This window comes from Camellia sinensis, chromosome 8 (genome assembly GCF_055761805.1).
Source record: "Camellia sinensis isolate YWXY chromosome 8, ASM5576180v1, whole genome shotgun sequence".
NCBI lineage: Eukaryota > Viridiplantae > Streptophyta > Magnoliopsida > Ericales > Theaceae > Camellia > Camellia sinensis.
In genome coordinates this window covers 176,704,211-176,728,004 of record NC_138968.1, presented here as the reverse complement: position 1 = coordinate 176,728,004, position 23,794 = coordinate 176,704,211, and the positions used below count along the sequence as shown (strand labels likewise).

The window sequence follows — 23,794 nt, the reverse complement described above, 5'->3', positions numbered from 1 at the left end:
CTATTGACTTACATTTAGCAGTAACAGCAATTAGACTCAGGCACGCGGCAAATTACATATCATTTCCATACATCAAATAAAGCACGTGGCGAATTGTGTACTGGTGCATGTATGGGATGTAGTTATATTTTAATGCAATTGTGTCGTGACATAATAAACACCAAAAAGATTTGTATTTACGTGTTAATAATGATCATATTTTTTATTACAGCAATGTTAGGTATTATGAATTTTTTTTTATAAAAATAATCATGAAAATTTTATAATTCTTAAATTACACTTAAAATAAAATATCACACACTAATTAAGGTAATTTAAAAATCATAAATCTTTCCTAATTAAACGAGCAAAGTACACGGCTAGTAAAACAAAAGTGAACTGGTATAGGCCGTTAATACCGTTGGTTGTTTCGTATTTCGCAACATTGACAACTGAAAAAACAATTGTCGTTTTCATAGTTTGTCGGTTAAAAACTTAAATCCAGTGAAAACTTTTCCATCTTCGTCCTCTGTTTCTATGGTCCCCCAAACAACAGAAAAAGGTACCCAGTGTATAATCTGTATGCATTTATATCCTAGAAAGTTTACATGATTAACACATTCGGGCCTTCCAAAGATCCATCCATTTATCATCGAAAGAAGTAAAAAACAAACAAAAAGAAAGGAAAAGAATAATTAATCCAATAAAACAAATGAACAAAGATTACTCTTTTGCTCATTAAACAACACAATAATAAAGGAGAAAAAATCAAAGACATAATTGTGTTTCTACTTTCTGTTATTTTTTTTTTCAAAAAAAGAACTCACTTTTTTTGAAACCATGAAAGAGTTATTTTTGATTTTTTATAAACTACTTCTCACAAACATAAAAAATAATTCCCAAGTTTTCATTGTTTGTTTTGAAAACACCATTTTAAAAAACATAAAAAAGAAAGAAAGAAAATAAAAACACAAACAAAAAATATCCCTTTTAAAACATTGAAATAAAACACGGGTTTATAAATGAAATATTTTATAAATGTACCGAAGAGTCTAATGACAAAATTAAACAATTAGTTATAAAATTGTGTCTAATTTTACATGGAATTAAAAAAAAATTTGAAGAATTGGTGAAAAAATAACAAAGAGACAAGAGTGGTGGGATAATAGACATATTGTAAATGTCATTTTACTCACATGGAGGTAGAGAGAGAGAGGAGGGAGCTGGTGTAGAGAGAGAGAGAGAGAGAGAGAGTGGAGTTTGCCATCTGTTGTATACTTGGAGCACTATCCGGGTTTTCCAAAGCGCGCTCTCTTTCTCTATCTACATCTCAATTGCTTGTATATATACTAGCGTGGTGTGAGGTGTGATAGTGATGAAGCCAAAGGTGGCCCCTTTTTTCTGCTATATCTGCCAGATTCTCTCTAATCTCTCTATACCTCTCGTAACGCTTGAGCTCTCAAACCCTAATTTCAGGTCCAAGCCCTAATCTCTTGCGGCTGCTCGTCGGCAAATGCATTGCTAAGGTGAGATTTTCTGCGAATTTCATGCCAGTGAAATGGTGGAAATGTAGTTCTAGAGCTTCATTGTTCATCTGAAGGTTTCAATTTTTTTTTTGTTTTTGTTTTTTGATGTGCAAAATGCATGTGTTTTGAAATCGTCTTGTTTATGGGTTTCTCAGTTTCGAATTTCTATGGAATGTTTGAGGATGTGGTTTGATAAATTCTTACTGGATTTGGGGTTTTCCTTTGTTCTGTGTTCTTGTGGTTTTTTTTCTCGGATAAATGGTTTCTCTCTATCTATGTAACTTTTTCAAATCAATTACTTCATCATATGTGAATTCTGTAGATTATTTGATGGCAATTTAGCTTCTCTCTCTCTCTCTCTCTCTTTGTAATCCTATTTGTGGGGCATTCAAATTTCCATGATTCTCATTTTGGATCTTGGTCTATTCAGTTCTGTGTCATGCATTGTGCAGTTTTGCAATTTTGAACATTAATTTTTTTTCTTTTTCTACATTTATTTAATTGGGCAGCAATTGGGGTGTCTGCAGTGGTTTGCATAAATGATTTAAAGTTCCATTTGGAGAAGAGCATACCAGAGATGTTAACGGGAAAAAAATGGATGTTTTGCTACTTATCTAACTGCTTTTACTGTTTTCTTTTTCTCGTGTGTTTTAATTGTAGCTTTTTTTTTTCTTTTATCTTTTATCTTTTTTCTTTTTTTTTTAATGGTAATAGTGGAATAGTGTGAACTTGAAGTTTTGGTGCTCTCTTTTCAACTGAATTGTGGACAGCATACAAACATATGTTTTTTGGTTTAGGAGGATGCATCTTTATATACAGCAAATTTTCCAATTTTATCGTGCAACTTAAAGAAAATAAAGAAACATATTAGGAGGTTGACAAGTCAGTTTGGAAATTGAGGATCCCCACCAAACTTTTTTCTTTTTTTTTGTTTGTTTAGACGAAGACGACTTTAGATGCTATTCTTACTATTGATAATTTGGGTAAGAGAGGTTTCCTTTTGCTTAAATGATGGTGCATGTGCGCAGGAGTGAAGGAGTTGGTTGGTCACCTGTAGATCCCTTGTGATGTTTCCAGGGACTGATAAAACTTATTGTTTTCTATATTTGGTGTGAGTTGGGTGATGTCAGCTTTTATATTTTAGCTTTATGATTGTTGGGAATATAGGTTGGTGTGAAGGGGGTGAAGAAGGCATGGAGAGCAACTCATATCTGTGGTGTGTTTGGAGAGAAAGAAATCCCGAACCTTTAAAGATTTACAAATACTCTAGCTTTCTTTACTTTGATTTACACATTTTTGGTTGAAGGAGTTTTGTGAATCTTCTTTTTGTTGGTGGATTTTATAGGAGAGTTACATTTTGGGAAGGACATATGGTTTTGCTATTTTGTATCTTCTTTTTTTCATTTTTATTTTTTTAATGATGTCTAGTGGTGGGTGACAAACCAAACTAAACTAAACCTTGTGTCTCAAAGTTGGCTACACGAATCCTTTTTCTCCATTCAATCTTATCAAGGGCTACATGCTTAGTTAAATTAATATATTTTCACTACTGCCTCCCATGTCAACTTAGGTCTTCTCCTCCCCTTAGCATCTATACTTATGGTGATCCTGTCATTCTTCATTATCATTACATCTATGAGTGACACCCTCTTTAATATAATTCCATATATATATATATATAATAGTATTAATTTTGTGTAGATATGAGGGCAAAATATTGAAACATGATTTAGCTGAACTTAAGTATAATCAAAGATACCATAATTCAATCAAGTTTCCAACTCAGCAAAAATGTTTACACTTCTATGACTTTCTAAATGAGTAGCGATCAAATTATTCATGCCTCAATAGTGCATGTCTTGTTTAGTAACTTTACTGTAATTTGAATGATTTGTTTTTGCTAGGTCATTCGACAATGCCAAAACAAGTGCAGTTTTGGTTATCTTCTCTATTAAGCTCTCTTTTTTATTTTTATTTTTATTTTTTATGGATGATCTATTAATTATTTAAATTTAAGCAAAATGTAATAAACATTTAACATCCAACATCTATAAAAAACACTAAAAAAGAGGGGAACTAATTGGCTTGTCCCTAGCATGTCCCCTAAAAACAAAATAATTAAATAAAGGGACATGCTAGCTTGCGTGTCCCGTACATGTTGCCGCTATGTCTAACTCCAGTACGGCACTTATTTTGGAGCGTTGATGCTTCATAACACACATTTGTTAATTCGTATTTTGATACTTGGAAATGGGCATGATCTTGTTTCCCTTTGTTTCATAATATATTGTGGCAAGTATTCGAGAGTTATATTGTGGACTAGACTAGAGGGTGGTTTAAGGAATTGTTTATAAGTAAAATGCACATTGCCTTCGACTCTGAAGAGCTTTAGCACTTATGCAAGCTGGGAAGAAATATAATTTTTTTTTCTGGTTATATTTATTTTATTTTTTGCTTTTATTTATTTATTGTGGTTGCAGATGTTTTGACAACTATCGGCTGGTTTGTCCTTGGAGCTCTGCTTTGGTGGAATTTCTCCTTTTCTTTTCTATACATTGATTTGCAATTGGAAATTTCCAGTTCCCCAAAGTCGTTAAAACGTGAATTTTTTTTTCACTCAGAGGTATAATCGGCCTTTTGGTGCCTATGTTCACTGAATAGAACAAAGCAAGGAAAACTGCGTTGGTGAAATACTGCAATAAGTTGGTAAAGATGTTATTCAACAAGGAAATTGAGGGTTTGCATGATGATGGTTTTGAGGGGTCAATTAACGAGCATCGTATTTTTACAGAAGTGTTCTTTGGAAATGACCATGGCAGAACTAGCAAGAAGTGTCTTGTTACCGGAGTTATTAATTTTGAATGTGATTACAGTAAGCAGACAGATGTGTCCCTTTTCTCAAACAATGAAAACTCAGCCATAACCAGTCAGGTAGATTCTTGTAATTTAAAGGAGGATTCAAGAGAGAAATCTGGACCGGGGTATTTCTCAGAAGAACGTGCCTTGTTGAAGAATGACCATGATGTGAATATTAAGCGAATGAAGTTATCAGTTGATGACCTTTCTTACTCTCGACCTTATTCTGGAAGGATTTTGAATTCATCGGCTCCCTTGAAAGGAGTTGCTACTGGAATGCCCCAACCAGTTTCACAATTTGTTTGTCAGGCTGTAACATGTCGTTTAGTTGAATCATCCAGTCAGGGTGTTAATTCTAGTTGCTATCTGCTCAAACGACATGCTGAAACAAATTCTGGAAGTGGTGTGGGTGACAGGGAAGTTTCTAAGTGTAGGCTTCCAAGCTTGGATGGAAGTGATGAGAAGGAAGTAAGTGCAAGTAAAGCTATTGCTTCCCCTGTTTCTCAGGAGAGCTTTGCAACCAAGCTTTTGGTTACAAGTCCATCTGCTGCTGTTGCAAATAAGTCTGCATCACTTAAATGCCCTAAGGAAAGAATGAAGCCATCCAATATTCATGAACCCTCAGTAGTTAAAATATCATCGAATAGTGATTCTACGAAGGATCCCCGTCCTCTTCTACGGAACCAGATCCAGAACTTGCTTAAAGCAGCAGGATGGGAGATTGGGAGGCGTACAAGAGACAATAAGGTTAATGGGGAATTTATTTATTTCTCACCTCAAGGAGGAAGACCGGTTCGTGAGTTTCGTAGAGCTTGGAACCTATGTGGTCAGACTTTGTTTTCCGGTTTAAAAGTTGCACAGCAAGATGGTAAGCAATGGACTGATATGACTGATTTCTGGTCTGATCTGTCTAATACATTTTTAAAAATTGAGGAAGAAATGAATAATTCAGAAACTACTGCTGCACTGGCACATCAGTGGTGTCTTCTTGATCCCTTTGCGGATATGGTGTTTATTGACAAGAAACTTGGCACGCTAAGAGAAGGAAAGGTAGTCAAAACTAGGAGAACTTTTGTGATTGATACATCCACAAAAGATGTTGTTTTGCCCTTGGAAAATGTGGATGGTATGGGAAGCCAATCTGAGAGACATTCGTCAGATCAGCTTTGTGATTCTTCTTTTGTCAGGGAAAGTGCATTGACAAATTCTGAAGGGAATTACTGTGACTACAATGAAAAATGTGGTAATGGAATTTCTGCAGACATTGGACAGTTGCACAGGGAAACAGCAACAGATCTAAAGGGAGTACCGGTTTACTTGCATGATGAAAAGTGCACAAGCTCCAGAGATATCGTCAGTGGGACAAGAACTCAACAAAGGGAAATCTCTGAGAACAAAATAAGCGGACAGGATCTGAGTTCTTTACAAGTTTGTGTGGCAGATGGCACTTGTGACCATTCCAGTAGTTGCCTGTTTGAAGTTCCAGTCACATCTGGAGATGCAAATATAATGGCTTTGGAAGTTGACAAAACTGTATCAATGGGTTCTTCAGAAGGGGGTGAAGGTTTCAGTGGAAATATTATGGATAAGGGGGCAAGGCAGTCGAAGGGGTCCCTGAATGACGACCATCTAAACTGCAGAAACGATGGTCTGGATCAATTGAATGACCAAGATAGGACTCATGTGCCATGGAGTACTCATTTAGATAGTGTTCCATGCAGACCACCTCTTGTTGAAGATAGCCAATTGGTGGATGTGGATGGTACAGAGGTCATGCGACATTCTGAGGTTGTTGGAAAGGTTAGTAGGCAGTGCATTAAAGCTTCAAAATTTGAGATGAATGATGCATCTTCTGTAGCAGATGCTAGCTTGAAAAGGAAGGCACCCAAGAAATCAAAAAAGATATCTGAAATCAAACTGTCCACATTATGTCAAAATGATTTGTTAGGTCCGTCAACTTCCAAGGCTGAAGGACACATCATTAATGAGAATCACATTCGGTCAGATTCTGGAGAAGTCCAGGAGTGTTTTGTAGCTACTAATGTAAGAAATGATAGAAGTTGCAACAAGTTGTCCTCTTCTCAATGCCATAGTGGGAAGAAACAGTCAAAAATTAGAAAGTTTCATCACAGTTCTCAAAGTTTTAGGAAATCGAACCATATTTCTCATGATAGTGAGCATTCTAAGGAGTTCAACTCTGAAAATATCACTGATGAAGTCTCTATGCATATAAAGTGTTACTCTATGGATCCCGAAACTTTGAGGCAAGACATCAAATTAGGAAAACCTGAAACTCAAAGTGAATATGAAGAGAAGAGATCAATTACATGCCAGCTTAAGGATGATGATCTTTTGATTTCAGCTGTCATAACAAACAAAGCCTTCAGATCCACTACCGAACAATCTACTCAAAAAATGAAATCCCTCAAATCAGAAGCTCTGAGAAAACACAAGAGCCAAAAAGGCAGTTGCCGGTTGCTTCCTAGGAGCCTGGGTAAGGGGGGAAAGCACATGGAATGGAAACGGTCCATCTTTGGTGTAAGAACAGTATTGTCCTGGTTGATTGATTCTGGGGTTGTTTCTCTTAATGAAGTGATTCAGTTTCGAAATACAAAGGATGATGCTGTGGTCAAAGATGGCTTGGTTACTCGAGATGGTATCTTATGTAAATGTTGTAATAAGGTGCTTTCTGTTTCTGAGTTCAAGATTCATGCCGGTTTCAAGTTAAACCGTCCTTGTTTGAATCTTGTCATGGAGTCTGGTAAGCCATTCGCTTTATGCCAGTTTAAGGCTTGGTCAGCTGAATACAAGGCCAGGAAAAATGCCACTCGACCTGTTCTAGTTGAGGAAATTGATCAGAATGATGACAGTTGTGGTCTATGTGGCGATGGGGGTGAGTTGATATGCTGTGATAACTGTCCATCCACTTTTCATCAGGCATGCTTGTATGCACAGGTTTGTCTTTTGCTTGCTTTACAGCTCTTCTCCCAGTTTGGTTTCTTGAATTATTTGGTTGTTTCTTCCGGTAGTAATATTTGCTTAGTTTCTTCTCTATCTGTTGTTATTAAATGTACCAGGGGTCTGCATTATGCTCTATGTTCATATTTTGGTGCTTTGCCTTTGATACTATTTAGTTTCAATTTGCCACATTAATGTTGCAAAATTTATTTGGAGTTTCCTTTTGAACACTGGAAATATATGTTACTCCAACAAATATCTAGTTGGCTTGGGCCTACGCTGCGAAGGATGATTTCATGTGTTAACTTGGCTTGCTATATTGACTGAAGGTATAGTCAACTAGTTTGCTGTTCGCACTCAATCTCTAGCTATGTCTGGTTGAATGAACGAAGAGAGATTGACACTGAACACCAACCCCAACCTGACCAGAAAGAAATTGCTTTTTTGTCACCGGTGCTGACAGACGTTTTGTCAGTGAATTTGAGTGATATATATATATGTCATGCAAGCAGCAAGGCTTCAACTGATTCTCCTATGTTGCATAGAGGAATGTCGATTCGATCAAGCAATCCAGCATCTGAAGCTCACAGCCAACCAACACGGGAAAGGAGTTGAGAAGACTTAAATTATTGACATATCCTTCTTCGCAGCAATATTATCCTAGAATAACATTTATGCAAATATATATATATATTATCCTAGAATAACATGAGGGTCAGAAATCAAGAATCTATGCATGGATAAAATCCAGGGCTTTTGTAACGCCTGCAATGAAAAGTCAAAAATGTTTTATACTTTCCTGATGGGTCTTTCGTTAATGAGCTGATTCAATCACAATCTGTACATTGAACATGCCTATAAAAAATCATCGTACACCAGATAATTTTGCAAATCAGGTCATGGGTGTCTGTGCACATGGCATGCCTTGTCAGCACATCTCCACAACTTGTATATTGGGGTGATGAGCCTAGTGTAATGGGGTGCACATGCACAACGTATGGTAAACATGGCCAGCTAACACAAAGTTCATTCTTGCTTAGAATTTATGATATTTTTAAGTATCCTTAAATGTAATAAACTTTAGAGTTTTAGTTCCCTGGATGTTGGAAAGTTCTAGAGAGTATTTGGATTTGTGTTTTATCTACATGCCATTTCAAGCCATCACTTATTTTTATTTCTTTTTTTCTCTTATTAGAGCAAGGTCCATTGTTTAGTAAATTTAATTATTAATGCCATTGAAAGATGTTGCAGCATGGATGCAAAGTCACGCAGTGGTATTATAATCGTCTGTTGACGGAGAGTGCAGAATTGTTCTTTCTCTGTTGACATATTTGTGAAGAGGAAGACAATGGCTTGCACCTTTTCTCATAGTCATTTTTAGCCTTGTTGAGAAGCCTTATAGGGCACCACTTGTTTGGTTTTCTAGGTTTATTTTGTATTCTTACTGTTTGATTTGATTTGAAGGATTCATCATCCTTGCATTTTTTACTCATTCCCTTTTTTCTTTCATGAGTTTTGGTGTTCTTACTTTTAAAACACACACACATAATATATATATATTGTGTGTGCGCGCCTCGTTGAAGTTGCTCACGAATCTCAGTCAGAAGTGTGATGTTGCACTTTTGAGGAAGAATCGAAGAAGAATTGCGAGTATGATGCGAGAGAAATGCTAATATGATGTGAGAAGGAACTGATCGTGATCTTGATCTCTCATCCTCATCCTCATCCTCACGCTCGATCTCGATCTCTTTGTCTTCTTCTCTCCGTCCCTCTCGATCTGTTTGTCCTTCTTCTCTCAATCTTGATCTCGTGACTCATCTTCTCTAGATCGATTGATCTTGCCTCCTCACTTGATTGATCAGGCTCGTCTCCTCTCTCGATCGATCGACTCTTCTTCTTTGTTGATCGATCTCCTTCTCCTCCTCTTCTCTCTGCCTTCTTTTTCTTCTTCTTCTTCTTCTTTCTTCTTCTTCTCTCTCTTGACAATTTTAACAAAATAAATTTATTTTATTTTTTCAAGAGAATAAATAAAATAAAAAATTTATTTTTTAAAAAAACAATCTAATAAAAGTATATAATTAGAATATTTGAACAAATACTTTTTATACTTTTTTTTCATTTATAACATATATATATGTCAATTAAAAATAAAAATAAAAATTATATAGATAAATTAAAAATATTAACAATAAAAATAATACATAAGTGCTCCCACCTATGACTCTTCTAAATGGCCACGCTCCCGCTCCCGCTCCTTTTTTGAGCAACTAAGGTGTGCGCCTTAACTCTTCGGGTTGGTTTAGGAATTGGCTGTTTTAGTAACTTTTTGATTTTTTGACTAAAATATGATGTGAAAAAAATTAGTATGTTTGATATATTTTTTTGTCTCCTTGCAAAAAAAAGTGCAAAAAATAGTGAGGAAAGGGAATTTTTGATTTTTCTGTATAGTTTTTTAGCTTTTGACTTTTTTAATGACTTTTTGGTTTTTTGGTTACTATTTGATGTTGCCAAACTTACCCTTAATATGAAAAACCTATATTGTTTGTTGCTTGCTAACTTCTTTAATTGTTATTAGAGTTGTTATATGGTATTGCTCAGTGTTAGTAAAGGCGCGCCTAGGCATGCGCCTAGGCCCAAGTCCCATCCAGGCCTAAGGTTTGCGCCTTGTAGTGTTCTAGGCCAGGTGACTTCAATAAGGCACGCCTAGGCCCAAGTCCCATCCAAGCCCAAGGTTTGTGCCTTGTAGTGTTCTAGGTCAGACGATTGTGATAAGGCATCTGATTGGCCCAAGGCTTACGTCTTGAGGGCTTTTTTTTGTTATTGTTTTAATTGGTTTTGTTTAAAATCTGACCATTGATTTAATATGGTACAGCTACAGATGATTCCTACTCTTATTACAGATGCTAATACATCGGGTGTTCAACCCCAAATCAATGATAGAAGAAAAATTAGACCTAATTCCTAATTTCCAAAAGGCACTAAATGTTTAACATTTCATTTTATTTATGTTGAATCCTAAATTATTTACTTATATTAAATTATATTTTTTTTTCCATACAAGGTGCGCCTCACTTCATTGAAGCCTACGTCTCGCTTTGCGCCTTGAGCCTTGGCCCTAGGAGACCTTGGCGCCTTGGTGCGTCTATCGCCTTTAATAACACTGGTACTGCTGGATTTTGAGACCTTTGTATAGTTTTTCTTTTTGGGTGACATAATTCTTTCTTTCCAATTATTTAGTTAGTTTAGTTTCTAAGAGCTATTTAGTACTTTATTCAATGAATCAATATTGTTATCACTGCCTTGGATTTATCAGCAACAACAACAACAAATAGCACTGGTACTGCTGGATTTTGAGTCCTTTGTTTGTATAGTTTTTCTTTTTGGGTGGCTTAATTCTTTCTTTCCAATTATTTAGTTAGTTTAGTTTCTAAGAGCTATTTAGTACTTTATTCAATGAATCAATATTGTTATCACTGCCTTGGATTTATCAGCAGCAACAACAACAACAAAAAAGACGTTATCACTGCCTTGGTATGGAAAAGAGAAGCAAGAAGGTGATAGATTTGGCACTTTTGTTCTCTGTAGTTCATAAGAGATGTGTAATCTGTGTCTGAGGAGTGAGTCTGAGAGAGGAGTTTAAATGAGTGAGAGAAGTGTAAACCCGTGTCTCATAATTACAAAAGGCGTGTAGTCTCTATCTCTTGAAAGGTTCTCTATGGTTTGGGATAGGCAACCTACTTTTGACAATGTATTAATGACTTGTCCTATTTTTAAAAGCTTTCCAAAGAAAAAAGATAGCGTGCGGATAAACCCTGGGAAGCGATAAAATGTAATATGACCAACCAATGAGATTATGGCACGTATGTAATTTAATGTATTTAATTATTTCGGTTGTTTTGGGTTTAATGGTTAAACATTTTACAAGATCAACACTTGACCGATTTTTGGGTTTTATGGATGGAAATAAATGCGAGGTTGTTTGAAGATAAGTTCCGGGAGGTGGATTGTTTGTGGGATAATATTTGCCACTTAACTTTTTTTTTGGGTTTCGGGAAATTCTCTATGTAAGGGGGTCCCACTTTTTTTTTTTGTTAGCTAGAGATTGGTTGGCGGTATGTGATATGTAGGCTTTTGCTTGTGATTATTTTATTAGGATTTTGTTCTTTGTATTCTCATTTTCCTTTTGCAAAAAGATACTTCATCCTCGCTTCCTTTTTTGATTTATCAATAAAGTCCTTTGTTGTTGATAAAAAAAAAAAAAAAAAAACGAATTAAGAACTTCGCAACTGCAGCCGACCAACTTGTATTATGTTAGAATTTCCCATCTTTACCTTCACCTACTCCACTACACACTCCACTTCACCTACCTCCACTTCACCACACACTCCACTTCACCTAACCCACTATCACCTCCACTACACCTACTACCACATTTTCTTCTATATATAGATTGTATAGGAATTGTAATTAAATCAATCTTGTAATACATCAATCAATAATATACATCAATTTATTTTACATGGTATCAGAGCAGGTTTAGAACCTACTATTTTCGCTTCCCCGGCGGGCGGTAATCTCACCTTAGCCGCCCGCCGGACGCCGGACGCCGGACCTCAACCTAGTCCGCTAAGATTTTTGTTTACACATACCTCGCCAGAGCAAAACCTCCATACCTCGGCGGGTTCAGCTCATCTTCATCTTCCTCTTCCTCAGCCACTCTTGTACCAAAAAGTTGGTGAACAGCTTCTTTTCCTCTGCGCATGTCACTTTCATCTAATACGTCATCATGAATCAAGCTTGCAGTATGGATCATCTCAATAATCTCTGCCAAGCGCCTATGTTCTTTGGTAAGTTCCGTCAAGCCTGCAATTTCTGCTGTTGCTCTTGACACTAGTAACACCAAAGCTGGCCTCATCCTCTTCCCACCGGCACTGAAAATCTGTTCAGCGGCAGACATCAAAACCGGGTTGTCTGCACCAACAATAGACTGTAAATTTTTGTTCAATGTTTGGAGGTCATCAGCAACCACCAAAACGCCACTGCGGCGGCGCAACCCCCGGAGGCCGTAGCCGTCGAGTCGGACTTCGTCGTCATCCTCGCCGCCCTACTCTGCGCCCTAATCTGCGTCGTCGGCTTCATTGCCGTGGCCCGATGCGCCTGGCTCCGCCGCAGCACCTACTCCTCCTCCGCCAACTCCAAGCTCGGCGAGTGCCGCTTGCTTCCTCCGTGCGGCCACGGATTCCATGTCGCCTGCATCGACACGTGGCTCGGATCTCTCTCCTTGTCCTTGTAAATCTCTGTTCTTCGTCTGCAGCTTTCTCTCTCTAAAATCGATCAGAATCATGATATATGTTGGCGGAGTTCCATTTTCTGTTGGCTCAGCATCTTCGTCTCAGGAAAGTGATATGCTGTTTGCTTTGATGGAGCATCCAATTCTAGTGGGTTTGATGAAAAAAAAAAAAAAAAAAAAAAAAACGCATGTGACTTGTCCCCTCTCTCTCTCTCTCTCTCAAACAACAAAGTCCCATATTTACACATGCTGTTCTCTCTCCATTTACACACGGATCCAACTCAGATTGGCCTGGATGTTATCAAAAGCCGCTGTGATAAATAATTAATTCTCTGGTGTTGAGAGTGGGATATGAACCCACGCCCTTGAACAGCTGTAAAGCTTATTGAGCACCGGCGACACACATCATTTTGCCCACTTTCTATTTATTATTATTATTATTATTATCCACAACCACAACAACCCAACACCAACAGTTTAAAAAAAAAAAAAAAGAAGCGGACGAAGAACTGCACACCAAACTCCTTTTATTCATGTCGGGCTCACCCCGATCACCATTTTCCACCACAACTCCAAAACCACAAAAAAAAAAAAAAAAAAAAAAAAAAAAAAAAAAAAAAAAAAAACAATCACTCCACCAGGAGGGATTTTTCTTTTCCCTTCTCTACTCTACTGCAGGTCTCTTCTTTTTGCCTCCGTCCTGGCCGGCCCTTGACGGTGTTGCCTCCGTGCTTCCTAGACCACCAAGCAAGTTGCCTCCTCCCTGCTCCTCCACTACAGCGTATGGTGGACCTCCAAATCGGAACATCACGGTGGCCTTCCGCTTCAGCTCCTTGTTTTTCGTCTTTAGCACGCTTATCTCTGCTCGCGCATCCTTATACATGCGTTGGAGCAGAGCCAGCTGGGAATTTAAATGCTGCACCTCATTTGTCCTACTCTGTAGCCGGTTCGACAAATTTGTGACCGCCGTCATGCTTTCCACACATGCCTTCAGAGTATACTGATTAGCCTCAATATCAGTTTGCACCGCCATTTTTTGCTCCACCGACCGTATCGGAAAGTTCAATGGAGCAAAACCAGAGGTGTTTGGTTGAGGTTCACTGGCCACCGCACCAGTTATTTCTCTTGTGGGCTCGTTCAGTTCTGGAAAGAGCGTGAGCAGGTTCTGGGTAGCTGGACGGGAAGAAGAGGCCATGTTTTTGGGTTGCTAAGTGTTTTAGAGAAAGGTTGGTTACCGGGTGTTTCAAGATTTGCAGAGACAAGCTCTCCGAGCGTTCAGAGGTTTCAGACTAGTATGCACAGCCTTCGCCTCAACCTTGTTTTAAATAGCCAGGGCCAGCCACGCGCATCGCGCGCCTCTTGACGCCCGACAAACTGGCACGCCTTTTCATGGCACATCTTTTGATAAAGTGGGCACGCCTTTTGATGGCACGCCTTTTGAAAAATTGGGCACACCTTTTGAGGGTGCAACTTTTCCAACGGTCCGACATGACCCTATAAACTGTCCCGACATAGATTCCGGTTAGTTCTACATGGGTCCGACAAGACTCTGTAAACTGTCCCGACATTGATTCCGGTTAGCTCCTTTATGGGTCCGACAAGACTCTGTAAACTGTCCCGACATAGATTCCGGTTAGCTCCTTTATGGGTCCGACAAGACTCTGTAAACTGTCCCGACATTAATTTCGGTTAGCTCCTTTATGGGTCCGACAAGACTCTGTAAACTGTCCCGACATTGATTCCGGTTAGTTTCTACAAGGGTCCAGCAAGACTCCGTAAACTGTCACAACAGTGTCTGTTACAACGGTCCGACATGACCCCGTAAACTGTCTTCTACATCGGTCTGACACCACCATACAGTGTCCTCTACAACGTTATGACACCTCATACAGTGTCTTCACCAACGGTCTGACACGACCATACAGTGTCTCCTATCCTTTTTTATTTTTATGTATTTTCTTGTTTTGTTACTCTCTCCAAACTCAAGTTGGTTAGTTTCTCTCCTCCTTGAGTTTGCGGGGGGCTGTTAGAATTTCCCATCTTTACCTTCACCTACTCCACTACACACTCCACTTCACCTACCTCCACTTCACCACACACTCCACTTCACCTAACCCACTATCACCTCCACTACACCTACTACCACATTTTCTTCTATATATAGATTGTATAGGAATTGTAATTAAATCAATCTTGTAATACATCAATCAATAATATACATCAATTTATTTTACATATTATATATCAAAATCGTCTGCGAAATGATTCCTCGAGTCGGATTGATTGGTTACATATGGTAAATTGGTTTGTTGAACAAATTATTTATCTATTATCTTGTCCCAACTGTCTATGCACCCAATAAATTAATAGTATTGGAATGTGTACAGATAATGGGTTTATTACTATGCACATCAATACTTGCAAAGTTTTGTACAAGTCTACCCCCCCCCCCCCCCCCCCAAAAAAAAAAAAAAAAAAAAAAGGGGGAAAAAATCAATAGGCAATAGAGTGATTTCAATAGAATATGTGAGTTCCATTTTGTTGCCCTAGAAATATACCTATACATAATCCCAACTTAACTCAGAAGGTGCTATACCTTCCACATAGTAGTCGCTAGGCCTACAAACGAACCGAGCCGTTCATGAACAGCGTGAAGCTCGGCCCGGTTGTAGCTCGTTCAATTACCAAACGAGTCAAGCTTGAGCCATACTTCCAAGCTCAATAATTAAACGAGCTGAACTCGATCTAATGTGAGATCGGCTCAATTAAGCTTGACTCGATTTTATTAATATATTAATTAATTAATTACACTTGTTTGAGCAACATCTGACTTCTACAAAAATATTTGTTAGGAGTTAATGGTAACCCATTTCCCAAGTCAGCAAATAAATTATAATGCTCATGCTCAAAGGACATAAAGGCAATAGAATGGAAGTCACTTATATGATGGGTGGAAATGGTTGAAGCTTCCTTTACTCTTCGATGTGTGACAAACAGTGAATGGACTTTGCACAAAATGTTTGCAATGCTTAAAGCTTCCCACATCGCTTTCGGAAAGTTTTGAATAGTTACAAAAACTTTATATAAATGGATAAGCCAACAACAAAAGCTATTCAAGTGGCTGGTCATTGCACACACGAGCCGAGCTAGAGTCTCATTTTATCTCAACGAGTTGAGCTCAAGCTTGGTTATTTAGGCTCGATTTGAGCTCAAGCCGAGCTTGAACACTCTAAATTTTGACCGAGCCGAGCTCGAGCAAGGCAATGCTCGGCTCGTTTGCAGCCCTAGTAGTCGTAGCTTCACCTATGATGGATGGTTTGGTCATAGAAGACGATGAAGATATTGAGATGTCGATGTCTTCTAAACATCGGATAAGTGACTTGCCAGACCATGAGGTTTGATGGAATGTTTCTTTGTGCAATAAGTTAATCTTTGGTTTTGTGTTTCAAGACTTTCACATTCATTTAATTTGAGTTTTTTTATAGTTGCAATATATTTTGTGGAATGAAGTTCTTATGCTCTTAATGGATTGAGATTTGTTTGATTTCAGAGACTCAAATATTCCTTTGTACATCTAAGGCTATATTTTTTTGTTCACTCGTTCAGTGTCATTGTTGCTTTATACATCCTTTGTTTTAAAAGTGCATGATGTTCTTGCGTTCTACATTTAACTGGTCGGTCTAGAATTACTCCTAATGTGTTTCCGTGGTTATCAAAATTGTGATCTGGATTGTGGAAGAGCACTTGGATCAAATCGGTATATCAATACCAATTCGATCTGAGCTCTTGGAATTGGAATAAGTTCAGCAGCGGATCACAAATCCCTAAATTGACAAGATGATCCAAATTGTAATAGAATCGGTGTTATAGTAGGATCACTGGGTTTGTGATTTTTCACCTTATTTTTAATAGGCATCATCCTTTGTTTGTGTTTTTACCTTACTTTAATATAAAATAGAATCTTATGATCCTCAATCCGATCCTAAGATCAATCCACAAGACCCCTTAATCGGTCTGACACAAAATCCCAATTTTGAAAACCATGGGTGTTTTTGTGAGGAAGGGAATCAAATTATCGTCATTCTTCTGAATATTTCTTTTGGTTCCAGAACTATACATCTGCTCATTTTGAGAGGCACACTTCCCCTCTCTCTCGCATTTCCTTGTATGGCGTAGATATGCATTCACTATGCTTTTAATAAAATTCGGAGGGGTAGTCCTACAATTTCATCCACGTATATTATGTGTTTAATACATTTTTTATGCTTTATTTGGGATTCTGTTTTTATTGTTTTTGTTGTGGAGTCTAATGTTGCCTTGGATACTGTAATTGAATTAACCCAATTTTGTTTCCTTTCTTCAGGAACTGCCTGAAGGCAATTGGTATTGCTCACAATGCACTTGCCGGATTTGTGGTGATTTAGTTAATGATAAAGAGGCTCTGAAATCACCTGGTGCATTGAAGTGTTCGCAGTGTGAGCAGAAATGTAATTATCTCCTCCTTACTCATACTAGATTATTTTGAGCTAAACATGTCTTGAATGCCTGTATATGCTTCAAAATATTTTATGTGATGGACAAGTCACACTGTAATTTGAAGTTGAATGTTTTGGCGGAGGAATTGACACTTTGATTACTACCAGTAAATAGTCAATGCTTTGTTTAATTTTGGGTTCCTATTTTGTTCATGATTCTTTTGCTCAGATTTTGGATTCCTACTGATTTTTGTGTTGCATGCAAACAGACCATGAGGCATGCCTGAAACAGCAGTGCACATATCGAGAAGTGGCTTCCGATGCCTGGTTCTGTGCTGAAAGCTGTCAAGAGGTAAATTACAATTTTCCCGTAAATGTCAATTGATTAAAAAGATACGTAACAATTTGAAAGAGAACATCTGATGTGTAGGTCTTAGAAGGTATTTACAGACTCCAATGTGGTTGTGGCATAATAGAGAAGAGAAGGCAATATGTAATAACTTGGACATAAACAGTTATTGTATATGGCCGGCACCTCTTGGTACCCTTTTTCAATAAATGTCACTTATTGACCCAAAAAAAAGCTTATGCAGTTATTGTATCTAACAGCCAGTTTTGTCGCATTTAGCATTCTAGTTTGGATGCTTCCAGTTCTCAAAGTATACTAATTTCATTTCTACTTTGAGTGTGTTTGTTTTGAGGGATTACTCCATGTGATTGGATTATTAGTCCATCCAGACTAGTAGTCCATTGTTTGGTTCAATTTTTTGGCTCCGGATTAATAGTCCCTCCGAACTATTAGTCCCTCATATGAGGGATTATTGTATCCTAGGGGGAGGGATGAGATTATTTCTATGGGATTGGTATCCTATGGGACTAATGTGTGAAATGTCTATTTTACCCGCATGCTATTACTTAATAAACAATTGAAATAGGGTAAAATAATATTTTGAACATTTATAAATTATTTTGTGTTGTTAATTTAAAATTATATATTAAATAAAAAATATAAATTATAAATTAAATTTAATTAAAAATTATGGCCTTATAAATTAAATTTGTTTTGTGTTGTTAAAAAATTAAATTTATATATTAAATAAAAAATATAAATTATAAATTTAATTTAATTGAAAATAATCAATTAAAAATTATGGCCTTATAAATTAAATTTTTTTAATGTTGTTAAATTATGAATTATAGATTACAAATTTAAAATTATGTATTAAATAAAAATTATAAATTACAAGGGTAAAATAGTCCTTTGAACATTTATCATTATCTAGTCCATTCAACCAAACATTGGATTCACTAAAAATAATTCAATCCAAACATCTAATCCTAGGACTAAACAAACAGAGGATACAAATCCAGTCCAACCAAATAGTCCAGAGACAATGTATCCCAAGACTAACAGTTCGATAGATTACAATCTCCCTTATCCAGTCCGTCCAAACAAACCTCTTCATTATGGGTTTTGAGGTAACATGACTCAATGTTTTATGCAGGTTTACTCTGGTCTCCAATCCCGCATCGGGATTGTAAATGTTCTTTCTGATGGCTTCTCTTGGTCACTTCTGAGATGCATTCATGGTGATAAAAAAGTTCATTCTGTCCAAAAGTCAGTTGCTTTGAAGGCAGAATGCAACTGTAAGCTGGCTGTTGCGCTTACAATTATGGAGGAATGCTTTCTACCCATGGTGGATCCAAGGACAGGCATAGACATGATCCCCCATGTATTATACAACTGGGGGTAAGTTCTCTCTTTTTAGTAAAATTCCCCATTTTCTTCTGTTCATTTGTTGTCACTTGCATCGAATTCTGTGTCATTTGCTTACATGGTTCTCTCTCTTCCACCATTCTTGCCGTTGTTTCTTGAGTCTCCACAATTATACTTTTTTCTTTTTGGAAACTCTATTAAAGGTCTTATTATATTGGTATATTATTCTGTGTATCCATAAATGCCAACTTGTGGTTGTTTTGTTTACTAGATCTTTCTGATTTTGTTTATGAAAAATAAGATCTTTCTGTTTTTATAATACTTCAATGATAAAACTTTCATTGTAGTGAATTCATTAGGCCGAGCATTATCCTTGAATTCATCAGACCCATGTTAGAATCTAATTCTGGTTTTTTTGGGGTTTATGAAACAAATTTTTTGAAATGAAATAAAAAAAACCTAAAAATGTAAAAAACTAACTTTTTAGTAAAGGTCAAAATCGCTTGGTTGCATCATATGAACTTAAATTACTTTGAACAGATTTGCACCAATTAAAATATGAGAAGTGTGTAAAATTGCACATTGACAAGCATATATAATAATAGCATGGTATTCAAAATTAAGGTAGTGTTTGGTAGAGTTTTAGAATTATGATTTGAGAATAGTGTTGTGTTTTATGTTTGTGAGTTTTGGAATTATGATTTGAGTGTGAAAAATTTGTTTGATTATGAGTTTTGAAAAGAGTTCTGAATTGAGTTTGGAATTTTTAATGTAACATATTATATTTGATTCAAAAACTTACAACTCATAGCAAAACACACAACCCAAAATTCTATTCAAAATTCATAATTTTTTTTAAAAAATTCCGAAAATATTTTTTTATTTAAAATATAAAAAATAACAGGTGCCAATTGCCCCCCCCCCTCCAAAAAAAAAAAAAGAAAGAAAAAAGAATAGTACTGTTCCAGTCAACCGGCCGAACGTCTGGAAGGACGACTGGGTAGGCCAAATTTCTAAATTCAAAACCCCGCCTGGAACGAGTTTTCAATAGTGATTGTGGAATTAAATTTTGTAAGTTATATCCAAACACCACACTCAAATATGAGTGTGGAGTCATGATTAGAACGCCACACCAAACACAACCTAAATCTTTTGCAATGTGTTTTTGGTATAGTTTTCAAAGGGGTCCTTCTGCTGGACAGGTGGAGTGTGGACTTATAACATGGTATTGGTGATAATTCATAAAATTGCTTTTCATTGAAGCCCTTGGGAAGCTCATTTGATGGAAGGAATGTGAAGGTGCTTTTTAAATCACAATTACAGGAAACATTTTTCTCTTCAAAGTTGATGTTTTTCTTATTTTGACCGGACTACCAAAATTACTGTAGTTTCTGTGTAAATTTTGATTAATCTGATAAATGATTTGTTCTATTATAACAATTTAAAATGTATAGAAGTTCAAGCAATTCAGATATTGTTTAGTTCACCACAATTAACCATGCCATCCCTGCAATTCCTATTCCAATTGCACTTCTATAGTAGTGTCAAGCAAGCAAAAATCAATTCTGTTGACCTCAACTTCTCAAGTTGTACTATAAAATAAGCTTTAGCAAACATATTATACTATGTACATCACTAGTTTATATAAATATATATATATATATATATATATATTTTGAGTCTATCTTCGGACTATTGGAAATTTTGTACTTTATTAGTCCTCCTCTTTGAACTTTTAAGTTAATTATTGACTAAATTAAGGCTTTGACCTTGGAACTGTTTTTCCTTCCTTTTACATTGCAAACTGTTTTTAGTTTGCTTGTCAATTTTACTGCTGAACTAATCCTTTGGTTTTAACAGATCAGAATTTGCACGTCTGAACTACCATGGATTTTACACCATGATTTTGGTGAAAGATGACGTCATGATGTGTGTTGCTTCAGTCAGGTAGTTTTCATTAGTGATTTCCTTGTAATTATCTATTTTTCAGAATCTCTATGAAAACCATTAGTAATCTTAATCAGTCTCATGATAGTCGTATGATTTCATGTTTGAGCATTTGTGATGAAAGTGAACTTTTATAATTGAGTTTGGGATGTATTTTGAGTAAGCCTTGCTGGTGTTTGTTGGTATATGAATGTTTGGTGCTTTGTAGGTCAGAGAACTGTGTATAAATATTAATCTGTATGTTATTTTTAAAATTATACAATGAAAAAGATGGTGAAGTTCATCCTACTTAATTGTCTATCACCTGAGATAATTCGTATTGACAAAAATGGTTTCTGTTTTTGCCATGGTCTGGTGAGACCATGTATTTTCTTGAAGCATCAGACCTTTCCCGCTACTTTTTAATATGTTTCATTATATTATTTCAAATTATGTGGTTATGTTCTTCATTGCAGCCACTCTTAGCTAAATTTCTTTCTGGATGTTGTCTAGAACTTTATTTTGTAGAATTTTCAATAATCCAAGTAGTACCAATTTATATTCAAGAAACAATTTTCATGCAGGATCCATGGAGCAACAGTTGCAGAGATGCCACTTATTGCAACTTGCAGTAAGTATCGGCGCCAGGGAATGTGTCGGCGCCTCATGAATGCCATGGAAGAGGTAATTTTTCCCATAGGGGACTGCATTCTTAAACTCTTATAATAAAAAAAAATTACTGGTTTTATTCTATTTTGGTAAATTACAATATATTCTCTTATCAAACATTACAAGAAGAATTAAAAATAGCTAGTACTAGCATAGATCCCAACCAATATGTGAAATACACATGTATGTATATGTGGATGTCTTTTTTAAGTGAACGAATTCATTTATCTTTTTCAAATATTTGCCCCGTATCACTGTGTCAAAACCAATATAGAATATGGTCGTTGTTCAACTTTGGTCACACCAATGTGACTCAGTTGTCAGTAGGAAGAGGTAGATTGGGTGTAGATCTAACCTCTGGCATTATTTGCTTGGAGACAGGATCCAAGCTTTTACCATTGCACTGAGAAATGGCATGCCATACATTCTAACAATCTTATGTCTTTTGATTTTCATAATTGCTTTTTCTTGCATATATTTGAGCTATTTATTTACATATTCGAGTTTAAATCTGTCGTGGTTTTAGATGCTGAAATCTTTCAAGGTTGAGAAGCTTGTGATATCTGCCATTCCTAGTCTAGTGGAGACATGGACTGAAGGTTTTGGCTTCCAACCCTTGGAATGTAATGAGAAGAAAAGCCTGAGTACTATCAACTTGATGGTGTTTCCTGGAACGGTATGGCTGAAGAAGCCCCTTTTTGAAAACCAGTCAACGGGTCAACAAGGAGGTGGGCATTTTCTTCCCCATTCTTATACTCTATTTGCTTTGGTAGAAAACGTTTCATTTTTGTTTTCCACATTTTCCAACGTTTGGTAGGACAGAAAAAGAAAGTCAACAAAAAATGAGCCAATTCTGAGAATTTTCTTTAGTTTTCATTTTCAAAATTCTTCTATTTTTTGGGGAACTGAAGTTAAAATTTCTTGGGGAAACACAGATTCAGGTCATCCTGAACGTTCGGGCAGATATAATCCAACTAAAGCAGGTGCTTGCTCCGAAGGAGGGCCCACTGTTGATCTTACTAGACAATCAGATGGAAGCCCTTCACTGACAGAAGTTACCGTTAAAATGGAAACAGGACATACTGACGGTGATAGCAACAACATGCAAGTAGACACAGATGAAGATGCTACTTTGCATGAACATTTTTCTAAGCTGTCCTGTGAAGGTCCAGCATCAGTGGTAGGAGGGTCTCAATTGGAACTGGCTTATCATGTAGAATCTGGGGCTATGTATGATGAAAGAAAACTTTCTTTGGACGAACAGTCGCAGAAAGCCTGTATGTTGCAGGATAATGAGAAATGAAATTATGTATATTTGAAAAAAATGGTGCTCTCAAGGATTAGCCATATTTATGATCTGGAAACGGTGGTTCAAAATTGATGGGGCATAATAGTCTGAATAAAAGATTTGAATCGGTATAAACGAGGGTTGAAAGGCAAAAGCATGTTAGCTAGTGACTGGGCTTGTTCCAAGTAAAAGTTGATAATATTAAAATAAAAATAAAAATGTCTTTCTTTATTTCACAATAATTAGAGTTTTTAAAAGAAAATTAGTAATACATCCTCCATAGGAGTTGATTGGTAAACATTTTGAACTAAAAAATCACAAAAGGACAAAAGAAAGTCAAAAAATTACAAAAGGACAAAATAAGCAAAAAGACAAAAAATATACCATTCCAAAGTCAAAAAGCCAAACAAGAATATCAAACAATTAAAAAAGTTTCAAGTTAAAAAAGTCAAAAAGTTAACTAAAAAAGTTATTGCCAAACGAGCAGATAATAAGTTGTTATCAGATTAAGGTTTCAGTTGGAAATAGATTGTTTTAGTAACGCACTGATTTTTTTTGTTAAAATATAAGGTAAAAAAATTAGTATGTTTGGGATGATTTTTTAGTTTTTAATAAAAATGTGTAAAAAGTAAAAAAAATGAAATCTTTAACTTTTTGTATAATTTATTAGATTTTTAATTTTTTTAATTTTAAACTAAAATGTAATGTTGTCGAAATGAGTGAGATAATTAGTCTAACATCAGTGTTTAACTTTTGATAATAAAAGAGGTCTGCAATATTTATTTTTATAGCCTAAGGTCCCTCACACCCACACCCATACCTACTCTCTCATTGTCTCTTTTCTCTCTCTTCAATCGGTTTTTTTTCTCTCTCTCTCTACTTTGCAGCAATCCACCACATCTCCAATATCGTTCGCTACAACATCTACATGGAGTGAACCCTAAACAAGATGCGAATCTCCTCTTCCACAGTCACCTCCGAGCTCGTCTACAGCGTCGTTCGCAGTTGCTCCCACTTTGGCGCCGAGTCCTTTCGCTTCTTCAACTGGGCTCGCTCTCACCACCCTTCTTACAACCACTTATTGAATTTGAGAAAAAGAAGATGCACATA

The 23,794-nt window shown here is 36.5% G+C and overlaps 1 protein-coding gene across 4 annotated transcripts; it reads left to right on the top strand.

Annotated features, from left to right (window-relative positions):
- The first annotated feature begins 1,146 nt into the window (after positions 1-1,146).
- LOC114262830 (increased DNA methylation 1) lies at positions 1,147-22,838 on the top strand. Of its 4 annotated transcripts, none has more exons than XR_014338748.1 (10): positions 1,165-1,505; positions 3,986-7,316; positions 16,973-17,096; positions 17,354-17,436; positions 18,590-18,834; positions 19,976-20,100; positions 20,662-20,748; positions 21,312-21,411; positions 21,923-22,124; positions 22,332-22,760. XR_014338748.1 is itself a non-coding variant. In XM_028203246.2 (10 exons), exons 3-10 carry the CDS (start codon positions 4,218-4,220, stop codon positions 22,697-22,699), a joined length of 4,308 nt encoding a protein of 1,435 aa, XP_028059047.2. In that variant the 5' UTR covers positions 1,185-1,366; positions 1,456-1,505; positions 3,986-4,217; the 3' UTR covers positions 22,700-22,838. The 4 variants fall into 4 exon arrangements, 3 of the variants coding, with proteins under 3 accessions (XP_028059046.2, XP_082740314.1, XP_028059047.2); XM_028203246.2 differs by lacking the exon at positions 19,976-20,100 and having other exon boundaries at positions 1,185-1,366; positions 1,456-1,505; positions 22,332-22,838; XM_028203245.2 differs by lacking the exon at positions 19,976-20,100 and having other exon boundaries at positions 1,147-1,505; positions 22,332-22,838.
- The last annotated feature ends 956 nt before the right edge of the window (positions 22,839-23,794 follow it).

Excerpts from the sequence above, each read along its gene's own strand:
- LOC114262830 (XM_028203245.2), top strand. The coding sequence starts at position 4,218 with ATGTTATTCAACAAGGAAATTGAGGGTTTGCATGATGATGGTTTTGAG. Across the intron at positions 18,835-20,661 it reads CATGTATTATACAACTGGGG|ATCAGAATTTGCACGTCTGA; the intron begins GTAAGTTCTCTC and ends TGGTTTTAACAG. Across the intron at positions 22,125-22,331 it reads GTCAACGGGTCAACAAGGAG|ATTCAGGTCATCCTGAACGT; the intron begins GTGGGCATTTTC and ends GGGGAAACACAG.